The sequence below is a fragment of the Mus caroli genome, chromosome 3 (genome assembly GCF_900094665.2).
Source record: "Mus caroli chromosome 3, CAROLI_EIJ_v1.1, whole genome shotgun sequence".
Taxonomy (NCBI): domain Eukaryota; kingdom Metazoa; phylum Chordata; class Mammalia; order Rodentia; family Muridae; genus Mus; species Mus caroli.
The window spans coordinates 146,629,061-146,646,395 of record NC_034572.1 but is presented as its reverse complement, the minus strand read 5'-3'; the positions used below and the strand labels follow the sequence as shown (position 1 = coordinate 146,646,395).

The 17,335-nt window shown below is 45.4% G+C and overlaps 1 protein-coding gene and 1 long non-coding RNA gene across 6 annotated transcripts in view; one reads left to right on the top strand and one right to left on the bottom strand.

Annotated features, from left to right (window-relative positions):
- The window catches only part of St6galnac3 (ST6 N-acetylgalactosaminide alpha-2,6-sialyltransferase 3), a 513,109-nt gene that overhangs the window by 73,327 nt on the left and 422,447 nt on the right, over positions 1 to 17,335 (top strand). Inside the window, exon 1 of one of the 5 annotated variants that reach the window (XM_029475442.1) lies at positions 3,868 to 3,933. The exons of 2 other annotated variants lie outside the window; for them this stretch is intronic. In XM_029475442.1, the coding sequence (XP_029331302.1) occupies positions 3,931 to 3,933 (3 nt within the window). In that variant the 5' untranslated portion in view covers positions 3,868 to 3,930. Of the gene's footprint in view, positions 1 to 3,867; positions 3,934 to 17,335 lie in introns of those variants that run through there. 2 more of the 5 variants (XM_029475443.1, XM_029475444.1) reach the window with 2 other exon arrangements.
- Positions 30 to 3,055, bottom strand: LOC115030628. Its single transcript, XR_003836228.1, has 3 exons — positions 2,701 to 3,055; positions 1,346 to 1,422; positions 30 to 258 (listed from the first exon to the last, which is right to left on the bottom strand). It is a non-coding gene; the product is annotated as an uncharacterized LOC115030628 (long non-coding RNA).

Sequence of the window (17,335 nt, the reverse complement as noted above, 5' to 3'; positions counted from 1 at the left end):
AGGCCTAAGTGTTGCAGCCTTTCTTTCTTTCTTTTTCTTATCATTTTCTTCCTCCCTTCCTTCTTCCCTTCCTTTCTTTTTGAGCAATACAGAAAATATGAGGCCTTATTTAATCTATAGATGTCTTGTCTTGACCCATCAGCTTCCAGAAAGACCAAGTTATCGGCTGCGAGCCTGGCCAGGGAGGTACCCTGTCAGGAGAGGAGAGAATGGAAGGGGTTTGAGGGTTTCCCTTCCTTAGGAGAGAAAGTGGAGAGTCTAGGAAGAAAAACAAAGTAGGATAAACAAACAAATGAGAAGATTTAGAAGACCTCATGAGTGCTGTGCCCTAAGAATGACAAAGCTTCTACCTCATTTCCTTCTGCTTCCCCTTCCCCCTCCCCCTTCCCCCTCCCTCTCCCCCTCCCTCTCCCCCTCCCTCTCCCCCTTCCTCCCTCAGTCACTCGATCCAAGGCTTTGTCCTGTGTGTTGCTACTTATAATCAAAAATTTTTTTTGTCCCCTTTTCTAGAACAAAGCATATAACGGAACAGTTTTAACGTAGGTGTTTTAGGAAGAAAAGCTACTTTCAAGGTTTCTGACTTTAGGAACTGAAGTTATTGATTGTTTTAGAGAACCACATACCCTTCCATTTTCGTAAATTAAACATTAAGCAAAGCAATCTGAGCTTGCCTACCCCCCTTTTGGGTAACTTGATTCTCCAATTATAAATAATGATTATTTAATGTCTGTTAATTCTCTCACAGTTAAGGGTGAATTCTAATTAGCTATCTCCCTAAGATGTGTGGTTGTGGCTTGAAAGGTTTTTTTAATGCCTTCCCTCCCTAGAAGTAATGACTCAGAACCAAGAAAGACTGACGCAGAGCTTCCTCTCGTCTGGGCTGGGTATGCCCCTGTGGGTCTCCACGCCCTCTTGCTGCCTGGTGATGAGATTGCCCACCACACCGTCAAGTGGGTCTCACCACTGTGCCTGTTAGCTTGTGCAGACAGAGCTTCACTCTGTTCCCTCCTGGGCATGCTCTCTTGCTGTCATCTGGGCAGTTGTTCTTTCGACTGCTTTGAAGGCGTTCAAGTGTGGTTTTGTGGGTGTTTGTCTACCATACCCTTGTGAAGTCAGCTAGAGCCCTAACTGATACTCTAAACTGTGCGCAACCTGGCCAAGATCTTTCATCTGCAGCTCCCAGTTCTTAGCAGGCTACAGGTGTTGACCTATTAGCACTGACCGTGGGTGTCCTAGGATCTCACATGACTTCATGGAACAGAACAATGTATCTTTCTCAAGCCTGATAAATGAAATTAATAGGTAGGCTGGTTAGTTTTGTGAGTTTAGGCAAACCTAGGCATACCTGGGAAGTGAGAATCTCAGCGGAGAAATTACCTCGGTCGGATTGGCCTCCGTCGGATTGGCCTCCGTCGGATTGGCCTGTGGGCAGATTTATGGGCCATTGCCTTGACTCCTGACTGGTGAGGGCAGGTCACCCCTGAGTAAGTGGGCCTTGCTGTTTAAGAACCGTCGGTTTGTCCTCCATGGTTTTTGCTTTAGCTCCTGCCTTGGCTTCCCTTTAAGCCCAACAAACCAGTTCTTTCCCAGTGGTTTTGGTCAGTGTTTTATCACAACAACAGATAAGCTAGGATAGTGAGCTTAACCATGGGGATGCGGGGGAATCATGAAAACTGGGAATTCCTAATTTTACTTTCTGTAAGAAGTAAACCTCAAATATGTGAACTGGATGGCTCCCTCGGGTGACGGCGACTAGGAATGGATGGAAATGACAGCTCACTGTTTAATGGGGAATGTAGCTTCAGCCGTGCAAGTTGAAATAGCCCGGGACTAGGCAGGTGGCGTGATGGTTGGCGCTAATGAGAAAGTATTTAGTACCACTGAGCCACGCACTTACAGACGCTTCAGGTAGTGACCTTTACGTTGTGTGCACTCTACCAAAAGTTTATTGTTTAAAGGGCTAAAAGAAAAGCCTCCTTGAGAGAGCCTTTGTGTCTGAGCTTTGACTTGGTAAATATAGATATTAAGTATAATTGTACATTGTGGATGTTTAAGGGTCATTATTCTGGACTCCAGTGCTCATGTTAGGACTGGTGAAGATAAACTCAGGACATGCTTGGGGAAGTGCTAACAATATTTCTGTGTTGTTTTACATTCCTGAGAACCCTTCCTCTCGGAAATATACGGAGGCAAAAGTAATTTGGGCCTTCATTAATTGGGTTCTAATTTATCTAGCTATCTAATTTAGGCTCTCCATTAAAGGACCAGCTACCTAATGTAGTATTTCATTTTAACCGATTTCATATGCAGTCATGCAGGAGAAAGCTGATTGCAGGGGGCTCTCCTCCCATCCCTGCCTTGCCTCCACCATGGTGCGTCATGTTCTTGACGCTCAGTAAATGTTTCTGAAGGTCATCTGTGGTGCAGAGGGGAATTAATATGAAAATGCGTTTAATAAATAAGCTGTCAGACGGCTCCCCTAGATGCCAGGAGCCGCACCGAGGCTTCTTGCCTTTTCTTTCAGCTGTGTGTACGGGGAGCGGGGGTTCATATGGGCGCTCGGAGGCGTCCCTCACAGGCCTTGGTAATCATTTCTAGCGTAGCGTTTCTCCTCTCGCTTCATCCCTCTTGAGTGACAGAGCCATTTTCTCTCAGAATCCAGCCCCTCCCCAGGAACGGGGGAAAGAAATAGACACCTACCATTGTAATGGTTGGAGGATGAGAGGGAGCAACTGCAGAGCATGCGCATGGCGTGGCCCTGTGCGCCTGGCAGTCGGGATGGAGGGCGAGGGTCTGGCTGGTCATTTGAGTTGTGGGTGTTTAATGTTATACTTGCGGCTTGTCTGAGGCTGCGACTGAGAACTCTGCCCCCTCACAGGCTTTGCCTCCAGGCACAAACACGGGAAGATTAAACATTAATTAAAATATCTGTACAGAGGATAAGCTGAGAAGAACCGGAAGACTCTCTGGGCTCCCAATAGGGAGTCATTTACAATGGAAGCATTGGTTTGGGCTCTGGAGGTGGTGCCTTTGGCTTCCTTAGACCCAGGAAGCATCTTAGGGGGAGTCTGTTGCCTGTGTTTCATAGGCAAGAAGATGGCGTTGTGTCTGCTCAGGAGCCCCAAATGTTCCTGCCCAATGTTAAGAGTCCTTGACACTCATTCCCGAGAGTCTTGGGTCTGAGTAGGGGTGTTGGTTCCTTCTCAGCTCGGTTCTTCTTCTCTGGTTAAGCCTCAGGCTTTCTGCAAACCTCTTAGCAAAGGCGCTTAGCTCTCCATTTGCCGAGGTGAAAATCCTCCCTCTCTACTCTGCCTTACAGCACGGATCCTTGAAAATACTTTGGAAGGCCTTCATTTTCAGGCCTCGGTTGTTGACCTAGTGGCCTGCATTACAGCCTTAGCGAGGCCTTTTCTTTAGTTTTTGCCCACACTGGCCGTTTTCCAACATAACTGGGTCCTGTGCTAGGGACACTGGTATGGAAGAGCTCAGACTGTGTGGCCGTCCACCATCCTTGGTCTGCATCTGGGGCATTGTCTGACCTAATTGTCCTTGAGCCTTATGCTCTGGCTGACATTTCTTCCCTGCTACCTTTGCTTTGGTCACATCCCTTGCTGCTTTTTGGCAATGACCCTGTTTCTTTAGTCCATCATCTCCTTTTAAAACTGCGTGTATTCACGGCTCCTGAACTATTCTTCAAGTATGACCAATTTTGCATTGCTGGACTAGTTTAGATGCAATCAGTGTGACTTGTATGCCTCTCTTCCTTCCGGCTCTGCTTTCTTCGCAGGGGTACGTTTTCTCTTTGGACTTTGTCTTCATTTGTTTCTCTGGTTTGCCATTTATAAAGCGCTAACAGCTCCTTTAGGGCAAGCTCTGAGCAGACAGGACCTCTCTTCTGTTCACGGTCGAGTTCAGGACTGAGCTGTGTACATGGTAGGTGTTCAGACAGTATTTGTACAGTGAACATGTTATGGAAAAGCCGGGGTTTTAAATTTTCCTTTAACAGTGACTCTCTGTAGCATTCAGCAAATTACTTTGTAGAGGTCAAGTTTCCTCAGCCAAAAAAATTCAGAGCAGCTCCATTTTGTGAAGATGTTTGGCCAACTAGAACCAACCTCTTTTCCCCACTCAAGTCCTGAACTAATCCTGACATACAGGTACAATAGCTATTGTTATTGTTACTATTGTTGGTGTTGACTGACTTAGGACTGACTTTATCCAGGCCTGTGGCTGGAATAGAAGTAGAATTCAGGAGCTGACCCCAATCCTGTGCAGCTGTTTGGGAAAGAAAGCTTTGGTTGTTTCCGTTTCACTGGTAGAAGAGTGTGGGCTACCTACCTGTGTGTGGAGTCAGGGTTTCTGATTGATCATTGATGTGGTAAGGGCTTCCAGATGTAAACTGTCTCATTCCTGTTACGTCACTGAAATGTAGTAGAGCCAGAGAATGGAGTCTGTTCTTGTCTTTTAATCACACGGGGATTATTAAGACATTCCTTGTCTTATATTTAATCGATATGCAATATTTTATACGCTTCCACGGCTCTTGCCACGTTAGGAAGGTAACATCCACATTAGCTAACTAATTTTCACATTAGCCATAAAAATATGGTTACTGTTCAGTACCGTGAAGAACACACACAGGTAGTTTGCATCTGGAAATGCTAATAATTGCCAGCCATTAATACTGTAAATTCAATTCGAATGTTTTAAATGTCTCCTCTTTCAAGACTGAGAGCTAAGATTAGAATTTAGAATTGAGTACCAGTCTGCACAAGTCTTAAAAGGAAAAACAAATGAATGTGACTCAGAGCGCAGCTGGAGGCAGGCCTGCAGTTATTATTCTAAAGCTGTGATTGGCATGGATGTCCAGAAATTCAAATGAGAATGCTTCTTTGTCATGCCTGAGAGGGTCCCGAGGTGGCCAGTGTCACCGATGTCGTCCGCAGATTCTGGTAACAAAAATTCCAAGAGTCCAATTTCTGATTTAGTCTACTAGTCTTTTTCTTCTGCGTCCCAGACTTGAAGACGGGTGAGGGAATTTTCACTACTGAGCCATGTTTACCATTCACATAACCAGTGGTCCTCAGAGACCATCCCACACTGTTTCAAAAGACAGACCATGTCATCTGTCTATCAACTGCTATTTGTCCAATCAGAACTCAGATGCACTGGCTGACCCCTCTGAAGACAGAATCAAAGAGTAGCAACCAGCCAGTGTGTTGGGTGTGTGTGTGTGTGTGTGTATGTGTTTATCATGTAGGGGAATGTGCCTTCAAATAGTATGTGTATGCTGGTGTATGCATGCTTGTAGAGGCTAGAGAGAGCTCAACACCAGACGCCATTCTTTGGGAGCTGTCTGCTAATTTCTTTTAGACAGTCTCTCACTGGCCTGTCAGGAAGCCTCAGGATCCATCCCTCTGCCTTCCAGGTGCCGAGGCTCCCATACTCTGTGCAGACTTTTGTACTTAGGTTCTGGGGATCAAAATCTGACAGTTTTGCTCTTCAAGGCAAGCATGTTCCCAGCAACAGTCTTCCCGTGTGCACACCTCGTTTACGTACGATTTTAAATTAGCCTTTACTGTGAAATGAAAGAAGTGCTTGCCTGGGTGCTGTATGCTGCTCATTTCTCACTCGTGCTACAGCTTCCAGTGCTGTTCATAAGACTGCTCATCATGGTGGTTTTCAAAGTGTGTGTGTGTGTGTGTTTGTGTATGCGTGTGTGCATGTGAGTATGCCTTTGTGTATGTGGTAAGCTATGACCTTTTGCAGTTTTTTTTTTTAGTTATTCAAATGAATTACTGATTAAAACTGGACTTTGATAATCATGATATTGGAGATGATTATGGCTTAAAGAGTACATAGACAACTATTTCTGAACATTAATGAAGTTAGGTCCCCCCCCCCCCCCCCCCCCCATGGAGCATTTGGTATATCGCTTGGTGCTTTCTTCTGGAATGGTTACGTGAAGAATATAAAGTGTAATATAGATTTTCATTTTAATGGGAGTGTTGTAATACCCTCATATTTTTTCCCACTTCTCATTAGTTTTTATAACCTATGAATTACCTAAAACAACTTCAGTCATTGGGATCTTGACTTGACACTTATCTTACTGTGTGTGGAGGTGTTGTCTGAGAGATGGCATCTGTATTTATGGTGCTGATATCTAAAGGTAGATGTTAGGACTGTTGTCAAACGTGCACACGATGCCAGGCACAGTGTGGGCTTTGTGTTGTCAAAAAAGATAATGAAGGCGCAGTTATATATAGTAGTAGCTTATGCCGAGGTAATGAGAACATGGGTTTGCCACCACTCCTTATAGACTGGTGTGACGGATTGTATATGCTTGGCCCACGGAGTGGCACTATTAGGAGGTGTGTCCTTGTTGGAGTAGGTGTGGTCCTGTTGGAGTACGCGTGTCACTGTGCGTGGGGGCTTTAAGATCTTTGTCCTAGCTGCCTGGAAGCCAGTCTTCTGCTGGCAGCCTTTGGAACAAGAGGTGGAAGAACTCTTAGCTCCTGCAACCCCACATCTGCCTGGACACTGCCATGACGATAATGGACTGCACCTCTGACCCTGTAAGCCAGCTCCAATGAGTGCCATCCTTATAAGAGTTGCTTTGGTCATGGTACCCATTCACAGCAGTAAAACCCTAACTAAGACCACGGCTCTAGTAAAGATTTTGCATTATTTATTTTTGGCTTATTTCTCCAGTCTATTTGCTCACTGACAAATCATTACATTATTACTTGCTTAAGAAAATACTCTATCCCAAGGCTTCACGCCTGAGTTATCCTCTTGTAGGTTGTTGATATTTGTACTAATTTGTAGGTAGAGACAAATACTGGCTACGTTGTTAGTCCTTTATGTCTGTGTATCCTGCCATTGTGGGTTCAGCCAGCTGTGGCTCAAAAATATTTTAATTAATTAATTAATTAACTAACTTTATATCCCAATATCACCCCATCCTCCTCACAGTATCCCCTTCCACAGACCCTCCCTCCTTTTCTCCTATAAGAAAGGGACCCCTCCCCCCACGGTACCACCCTCCCTGGCACATCAAGTCCCTGTATCCTTGCTTACTGAGGCCAGACAAGGCAGCCCTGTTAAGAGAAAAGGATCTATAGACAGGCAACAGATTTAGGGATCAGTTACTGGGAGATCCTCATGAAGTCCAAGCTGTAGTTCTGCTACATATGTGGAAGGGCCTGGTTCCAGCCCATGCTCACTCTTTGGCTCCCAAGGGTCCAGGTTAGTTTACTTTATTGATCTTCCTGTGGAATCTCTGTTATCTCTTGGTCCTTTAATACTTCTCACAATTCTTCCACAAGACTCTGTGAGGTCTGTCTAATGTTTGGCTGTGCGTTCTCTGCATCTGTTTCTATCAGCTGCTGGATGGAGCCTCTCCGAGGACAGTAATGCGAGGCTACGATCTGCAAGCATAACAGAGTATCATTAATATTTCACTAATAATTGGTTCTTGCCCATGGGGTGGGTCTCGAGTTGAGCCAGTCATTGGTTGGCCTTTCCCTCTGTCTCTGCTCTTTTCCCTGCACATCTTGTAGGCAGGACACATTTTGGGTCAAAGGTTTTGTGGATGGGTTGCTGTCCTTATCTGTCCACCAGGAGTCCTGCCTGAAATGTTCGACATCCTTAGTCATCAGGGAAATATAAATCAAAACAACTCTAAGATTCTACCTTCAGAATAGCTAAGGTCAAAAACTCGAGGGACATCACATGCTGATGAGAATGTGGAGCAAAGGGAGTGCCCCGCCATTGCTGGTGGGGGTGAAAATCGTCCAACCACTCTGGAAGTCAATTTGGCGGTTTCTCAGAAAATTGGGGATAGTGCTACCTCAAGACCTAGCTGTACTACTCCTGGGCATATACGCAAAAGATGCTCCAATATTCCATAAGGACGTTTGTTCAACTATGTTCATAGCAACTTTATTCGTAATAGTCACAAACTGGAAATAACCGAAATATCCTTCAACTGAAGAATGGATAAAGAAAATCTGGTTCATTTAAACAATGACATATTACTCAGCTATTAAAAACAAGGACATGCCGGGTATGGTGGTACACAGGCACAGGCAGGCGGATTTCTGAGTTCGAGGCCAGCCTGGTCTACAAAGTGAGTTCCAGGACAGCCAGGGCTATACAGAGAAACCCTGTCTCGAAAAAAACAAGCAAACAAACCAAAACCCAAACCAAACAAACCCCCCAAACCCCCAAACAAACAAACAAAACAACAACAACAACAAAACAAGGACATAATGAAATTTGCAGGAAAATGGCTGGAACTAGAAAATATCATCCTGAGTGAGGTAACCTAGATCCAAAAGATCATGTGTACTGGCTAGTTTTGTGTCAACTCGACACAGCTGGAGTTATTACAGAAAAAGGAGCTTCAGTTGAGGAAATGCCTCCATGAGATCGAACTGTAAGGCATTTTCTCAATAAGTGATCAAGGGGGAAAGGCCCCTTGTGGGTGGGACCATCTCTGGGCTGGTAGTCTTGGTTCTATAAGAGAGCAGGCTGAGCAAGTCAGGGGAAGCAAGCCAGTAAAGAACATCCCTCCGTGGCCTCTGCATCAGCTCCTGCTTCCTGACCTGCTTGAGTTCCAGTCCTGACTTCCTTGGTGATGAACAGCAGTATGGAAGTGTAAGCCGAATAAACCCTTTCCTCCCCAACTTGCTTCTTGGTCATGATGTTTGTGCAGGAATAGAAACCCTGACTAAGACATCATGCATAGTCTGTACTCCCTTATAAGTGGGTATTAGCAATAAAGTACAGGATAACCATGCTATAATCCACAGACTCAAAGCCAATAGAAGGAAAGTCTAACCCTTCCCAGAAGGGGAAATAAGATGGATACCAGAGTTGGATGGAGGGAGGAAGTGGGTGAGAGAGGGGAGAAGGGAGAGGGGGGAGAGGGGAGGGAGTGGGGCAAGGAGAGATCAGGTGTAGGGAGATCAGGGGAGAGAGAACAGAAGTTGGCCGGGGGGGGGGTGGGCTTGAGGGGGTGTCATTTCTAGGATATGCCAGGGACCTGGGACAGTTGGGAGAGGTTCTAGGGTGGCAGTGAGGGTGACTCTAGCTGAGACTTCTAGCAGTGGGAATATGGATCAAAAATATTTTTAGAAGATTGTTTCTGGGGTGGGGAGATAGCTCATTGGGCATAAATGCTTGCTGTATAAAGACCCGAGTTCTGATTCCCAGTACCCATGGTAAGAAACCATGGGTAGCTGTGTGTGCCAGTTACTCAGCTCTGTAGGGGACAGAGAACAAAGCGGAAGGCCAGGTTTTGCTGGCTACCAGCCTAGCTTCAGGATTAGGGAGTTATCCAGTCTTGAAGGATTCTGGTAAAGAGAGATGCAGAGAGAAAGGGGGAGGGGGAGAGGGAGAGAGCTCGAGCGAGGGTGGGGGTGGGGGTGGGGGTGGGGGAACGACAAAGCAGGACATCTTCCGGAGCAGAGACAAGCTGTGACTGTATGCTACTGGGTATGTTGTATCTGTTACTGAAATCTTGGGCTGTTGTCACATGCACACCGATATATAGCTATGTGAGCTCTTACATATTCAGTTGAAATGGCAGTTTGTGTGTCAACCTCTCTGTTGTTTATGTTTGGTGCCACTGGACTCTGAGCCCACTGAGTTCCACCATCCCATAAGGACATATGCTCAACTATGTTCATAGCAGCTTTGTTTGTAATAGCTAGAAAAGGCAAACAGCCATCGATGTGACTCTCTCTATTAACCACTTGGGCATGTTAAGTTCTTTATCTCTAGTCGTGAGCTGTGGTCTGGGTCCTGAGACTATAACTTTCTGTTAACATGTCTTTCCGAGGGTGGCCGTGTATGAGGCCCTCTCTGATGAGGAACCTGAAGGAGAGGGCCCCCAGCAGATGGTCCCACCTACTGTCCACAAGTGTCTGCTCTGGGTTTGACATTGGAGGTGTGAACTCAGATCCTGTCTCCAGTCCTTGGGACACTGAGGTTCAGAGAGTGAAGGCCGTGGGGCTGGTTGGTGTGTGAGCTGAGACACAGATCCTAGAACTACAATGATTCCTGTTTAAAAAGTGGTGTTCTGTCTGGTGGCTTTTTTGTTGTTGTTGTTGTTGTTGTTGAGTTCAGTTCAGTTCAGAATTCCTAATTGAGCACCAGCTCCCCCTGGACAGGGGAAGAGAAACTAGTGAGTTAAATAGATACACTCCCATTTCAATGTTGCAATCGAATGCTACTAGGTTGTAACTGAATGCCTCCAGGTTGCAAGCTCTGGGTGATATTTGTTTGGTTCTGAAGCACTTGTTGTAGTTTCTCAGTCACCTTGGCTATCCAGTGAATATTTTCAGAGCCAATGCACAAACAGGCGATGGAGAAGGAATCACTTTCTGTGTTTCCTGTGGTCTTTCTTTGTGTCTGCACTCTGAGTCCTGCTCCTGCCTCCTGCTTCCTTCCTGACTGGTTTTGTTCATAGCTCCCTGAATGCTCTACCGTTTTGGTCACTGCCACCAGTGCTTTACAGAGCAAATGTGGCATCCCAGGAATTGTTGGCACAGGACATGTAGGAATGGATCACACCAGATCCAGCCAGCACTCTCCTGGAGAAATGCTCTCACATTCAGCTTTTCCCGGGAATTCCTACCTGATTCAGTTCTCAGGGCAGAGAATCGTGTGTGAAGGTGAAGATCAGAATTCATTCAGTAGTGCTGTGCTCTTAGGTATTTGTGTGTGTTCATGTGAGTGTACATATGTGTGTACATGGGTGGATGCCAGAAATTGAGTTGATATCAGGTTTATTCCTCAATCAATCTGTTAAAGTCTCTCTCTCTCTCTCTCTCTCTCTCTCTCTCTCTCTCTCTGTGTGTGTGTGTGTGTACTATGTATATGCCAGAAAGAGTACTTGATCATTGAGAACTGGAATTTCAGGCAGTCATGAGCCACCACACAGATGCTGTAAATGGAACCAGGATCCTCTGTTAAGAGCAGCCTGTGCTCTTAACCTCTGAGCCATCTCTGCAGCCCTCCTACCTAAGGTTTTGAGGCAGCGTCTCTCACTGAACTCTGAGCTAGGCAGTTCTGCATGTTGGCTGGCTGGTTAGTGAGCTCCTAGGATCCACCATCCTCTGGCATGTCTGTGCCACAGCTACAGATGCACACTGCCACGCCATGCCTCGCATTTCCTCTGCGAGTTGGGATCAAACCCAGGTCCCCATGCTTGTGTGAGAAGAACATCATGAATAGAGCTTGTTCTCCAGCTCCTTGGTTCCTGATTAAAAAAACAAACAAACAAACAAAAACAACACTTTTTATTGATTCTTTGTGAAATTCACATCATGCACCCCTATCCCACTCATTTCCCTGCTCCTTTATATCATATCTGCTCTCAGCCCTTGCAACCCCCCACAAAACAATATAAAAAATAGAAATAAAAAAAAAACCAAACAACAAAAACATCTCACCATGAAGCTGCAATGTGTCATAGTATGCTCCACTGTATACCCTTTGCCCACACAGCTTCACTTACAGATGTTCATTGCAGTGAGTCATTGGTCTGTTTTGAGGCCTCTGGCTTCTGCTACAGGATCAATACTGGGTCCTCACAAGATTCCCCCTAGATGTCCTGTTGTTGCCCTGTGTCATGGAGATCCTGCAGCTTTGGGTCTGCAGGACTGGTCCCTTCACACACTCCAGCATCTCCATCAGATGGAGTAGATGTTAGTGTGGGCCAGCTCATAGCCTGGGATAGGAGTCTAGGTGGTAGCTGAGCTGGTCCTCACACCAGCTGTCCTTCACACGTGCCACCAGGGCCAGCTCTTCCTCTCACACCCATGTCCCCAGGGCCAGGGTTGTTGATCCTTAAGTGTGAGCATGACAAGCACACCACACACCTGGATTCTGTCTCTACCTGATGTCACAGCCTGTGACTTTAAAAAAGACTCCAAGCCGACTTCTTTGGTTTCATGGAATGTGCCATGATGGACAGAGGCAGACGGATCAAGACTCACACACTGGCCATTGGGAAGGGGAAGTATCTCTATGAAGCCTGCTCATATCGCTCCTAAGTGGCACAGGAGGCTTTTGCTCTTCCTTCAGCTCTTGAAGTAGTCCTGAGAACGTGGAGGGTCATTCTTGTTCTTCTATGTGAGGACCAGGAAGTGGGGAAGGAAATGAGGAGAGTCTTCCTGCAAGCTCTCTTCTCCAGGACTGGGCTGTGTGCTCAGGGCCATGAGAAGGGACCAGGAGAGAGTGGGAGAGCCAGCAGCTACCTGGTGGTACTTGTTTATATCCCTCCCCTGGAAATTGTGTGGATAACTCATTATGGTCGTCCACTGCTGCCTGTGACCTCCTGGGGGGCTTTCTTGCATTCCTTTGCAGATTTATGAGTAGATATGCAGCACCCCCACTGGAGTTCCTTGCGAAATCGCAGAGACCACGATTATTTGGGTTCTAAATTGTCCTTGTCCAGTTTTAAGCAAATGAATAAAATTTTCACCCTCTGGGTGAAACGAGGAACATTGCTGTGGTAACAGCACATTTGGTTTCCAAGGAAACAACATTATCCATCGTTCCTTCCTATTCCTCAAGCCTGATTTTTTTAAAATTAAATCTGTATCTGCATATCGTGTGTGCATATGTATCTTGCATGCTAGGGCTCACATTAGAGATCAGAGGCAACTTGCGAGTAGGTTCTCTCCTCCCATGTAGGTCCCAGGGATTGAACTAAAGTCTCTGGGAAGGTAGGTTCACCCACTGAGACATCTTGCTGGCTCCAAGCCTGAGTTTTGTAAAGAAATAAAATGAGCCATTAAACCTCCTCCTGTTAAAGCTTTAGTTCTGAGAGCAACTCCCAGGAAACAGTTTTCTCCTCCTCTTCTTAATATTGTGGACAGTATTCTGCCGAACACCCATGCATCCTAAGTGGCCTCAGAATCAATTACTGCCTTGATTAGAACACATAACTGATGACTGCATCATACTGCAGAGGCACAGTTCTTCATCCAAGTTGTTTTCCATCCTGTGGCTCTGTAATTACCAACTTGGGATTCAGTGTGTCCCATGAAAGCGTAGGCTATGGTGTGTATGCATATTTTACCTGTGGCGTGCATTTGCATTCTGGCTAACTGGATGGATCCAGTAAATTTGTCTTTTCCAGATGACTTTATTACTACATCCAAGCATCACTTCTGCAGATTGAATCACTGGTAACTAAAATATCTGTGGACATTGTCTAAACTACTTAATTCTGTTCAACTTTGTTCAACACATATATGCACTAACATCAGAGAACTCTGGAGTAGTTTATAAGCTTACAGGGAGTCAGTGAGAAATACCCATTGAAGACTTTTTGACCCTCCAGGGTCCTCTCTGCTGCACACATACACAGACAAACAAATATACACAGTCTGCTGTCGACAAAACAAATATATACACAGGCACAGAATCATACAAACAAGCACAGAAAGACCCCTGTAGACAAACATCGCGACACACAGACATACATGCAGATATATATACAAACATACAATCAAATATAGACACATACACAAACATAAAGAGACTCATACAGACACAGAGACAGACAGGCACACACAGACATATAAATACCCGGAAACACACACAGCACACAGCCCCTTCTCTCTCTCTCTCTCTCTCTCTCTCTCTCTCTCTCTCTCTCTCTCTCTCTCTCTCACACACACACACACACACACACACAGAGATAGCCTCTCTCTGTCTATCTCTCCTTCACACATAAACATAGCCAGTCTCTCTCTCTGTGTCTCTCTTACACACAGACAGACAGACAGACAGACAGACACACACACACACTTCAACCCGTTCAGCCTCGCACATGCTGCTGACTTGAGATGGTTACATTATTTTGTTTTGAGGAATATGCTCTGTGTATGCCTAGGTGCCAGCAGGATTTGGTCTACATTGCAGTGAAAAATATAACAAGACCAGCAAGGCAAAATAAAACACTAAAAACAAAATGCATGATCAACCAGGAATAAAATGAGGCATTGAAGTTGTTTTTAGGAGATTCCAGAGTTTTCTATAAGGTTACGGACATGGTTCCTGCTGGAAGCCTACAGGGATTCAAGAATTTAGCTTACCCTTGGTGATCAGATTTTATGAAAAACAGGAAGCATAAAACAATGGTTCTGTCCTTTGCTGGAAAAGCTTCATGTATTTGGTATCTGGGTATTTGTTTACATACAGCCGTCTCCTCTTAGTGACAGAACTTGCTGCCCATTCAGTTTGAACTCCGGGAAATGTGATTGGCTTCCACCCTTGAAGACATAAGAGATCAGTGGGGGTGACCAGCTGTGATTGGCCACTGCCCTTACAGACAGACCGGATCAGTGGGGGTGTGCTTCGATTGGCTGCTGCCCTTACAGACATACAAGATCAGAGGGGGTGTGCTGTATTTTGTTGCTTTTCGTACTTCTTTCCCCAGAAAAGATACTGCATGGGAAAAGATACTGGTTGTAGAAGCAGAAGCCAGGGAAGCGAGCTGAGAGCAGGAACCTCCTCCCCTTGTTGTGTGGTAGCAGTGGTGTCTCCCAGGAGATTGTGTGGAATTCACAATCACTGCCTGCAGAGTGTTAAGGAGTCCAAACCTGTTCTTGACTCTTGACTCGTCTCCAGACCATCTGTGGACAACACAGGTGTGAGCCATGCTGTCAAGAAGCCCGACTGTGCAGAAAGTGGGCTGGGTGTGAAGGTGTGGCTGCAGCTGGAGTGTGCAACCGGCTACTGCAGCGTGTCTTACTCTTAGACGAGGAGAGACAGCAACGAAGGGTTGGATGGGGCCTCTGCAGAGGGAGAGGGCTCTGGACATGGGTGGGCTTTGACTACACTGCATGATCTACATTCTCCAGCTAAGTCTCGTATCCTAAACCTCCAGATCCTTCCAGAGGGGCACTGCCAGTTGTGAACCAACCACTCAACCCAAAGCTTTTGGGAGGACTTTTCTTTCCAAGGCATAAACCATCTTACATTCTCTAAAAAGAAGGTACTGAGAAAAACTTTTCTTTACAGGAGTTGTATCCACTGAATAGTACTAAAAATTGAGGCTGGCAGGATATAAAAATGTTAACTTGGTTAAAAAAACCAAACAAACCCATTTCATGTTAGCATAAATTACATATATTTCTGAGAAATAATATGCAGGCCCCCAAAGTAGTAGAAATGGTAGCAGTTGACGCACAGTCTCCCATCTCCCCTTACAGAAGACAGCTGGGTTCTTGTATCGTCTCTGATCCAGTCTGTTGAGATATGATGTGTCCACTGAGGTAGACGGAGAAAAATACAACCTAAGGCAGATATGGTATTGGAAAAGAGGGTGTTTGGGTGGCTGCTTCAGCATCCTGTGGCTGTTCAGCCCCTGACACTGCAGAACCCCACTTGGAGTGTGTTTATGTGTAAAGGTTAGATGCCATGTGGAATCTGAACCAATGAACACTCCATTCCATCTCTGCAAACCTCCCCGCTTTACAGTACACGTCACGTTTTTCTCACTCATGCATGAGTTGGTAATGTTTTGTATTGGTCATTTAAAAAGAATGGTTAGCCGAGTTGATGCCAACCTTCCAATTTTTTTTTTTTATACATCTTCTTCTGTGATAACCAGAAGAAGAAGTCTGCGTCTTAATTACCATTCACATGTTGTATCAAAAAGGCACCAATAAAGGCTGAGCACTGAGAGCCTGCCAAGCGCATGATGGCACACTCACATTCTATAAAAATCCAGATTTTCACTTGAAAAGTCTATTTCTTTGTCATCACACCAAATACTCTTAGCTGTTATTCTTAAAGTGGCCGAGTCGCCTCATGCATTTTCCGAACGTCTGTCAAAGGCTTCAGTCTGAAGAACTGACTGCTAGCTTTCCTTTCAAGAAAGAAACTGGGTTCAGTAAGGGCGCCGCCAGCTGAACTTATGGCTCATGGTTTCCTGGCTGTCCCTTTGTGATAACTGTCTTGCCCATGCCTGCAGTAGAAATGCTTTGTATTTCTTGCTTCATCATATGGAACGTAAATGCTGGTCTACACAAGCACTCAGGAACTTAGTAATTCTTACAGTGTTGGCAAGAACATTCTAACTGAAACTGGTATTTGTTTTTTGTTGTTGTTTGTTTGTTTGTTGTTGGAGCATTGACTATGGAGGTCACCATGGAGGCTCCTTTAGGGTGATTCATGCTAAAGTGCTGTAGCCATGCATACTTGGTGCAGATCTTGGCATAGAGAGCAGGCTTTAGAGTTATTTAGAGACAGGCTTTGTTCTTGTTCTTGTTTTGCAGTATTTAGGCTTGAACCTAGGGACTTCAGTACTCTAGGCAAGCACTAGACAACTGAGCTGTAGCTCTCCTCTTTTGTTTGGAAACAGGCCCTCGGTAGGTTCCTCAGTGTCCTGTATGTGGAGTGAGCACCAAGTGTACACAGGCAAGGCTGGGCAGAAGACTCAGCTGTTGTGAGTCTCCTCAAGCTAGGATGCTAAGATTCCCAGTAGACAGACCTGGTGCAGTGGAGTGCTGTGTTTCATCTTCTATAAGGTGGCATGTGACGGCATCGCTGGGAGGATTAAAGCTCAGAATGTGTTGCCGTCTACTCCAAGTGCATGTCGTATCAAAAAGGCACCAATAAACACTGAGCGCTGTTTCTTCAGATGAATTAGAACAGATATGCTCGCTCCTCAGTTGGCAAGGAATGCCCTAGAACACTGAAAACTCTAGTTGCTGATTCAGAGTGTCTGAGGCAGGGGAGCCTGTGCGTGCCCCGAGTCCCTCTGTGGTCTCAAACTTCTTTTTGGGGTAGCAGGGTATAAGAATCAGAATCTAGCTTTACATGATTTCCCATGCAGACCATTCAGCAAACGCACATTGGTTCTTCATGTCTGCATGGTCTTCTCATCTCACTTGACTTCACTTAGCTTCACTGGGATGGAAACATTCCTCAAGCTTTATTTTTTTTGTCTCTCCGAACAATAGTTTGACAGTCACTGATTCACTATTTACATGTTTTCTAACATTTTCCATTTTTCAGTACCTACTATCTATGAAAGCCAATTGACTGGGTTATTTTTTATTTTATTTTTTTAGAATACCTAGGCTTTAATTTTAACTAAATTTTTTATTAGGTATTTTCCTCATTTACATTTCCAATGCTATCCCAAAAGTCCCCCATACCCTCCCCCACACTCCCCTACCCCCCCACTCCCACTTTTTGGCCTTGGTGTTCCCCTGTACTGGGGCATATAAAGTTTGCAAGTCCAATGGGCCTCTCTTTCCAGTGATGGCCAACTAGGCCATCTTTTGATACATATGCAGCT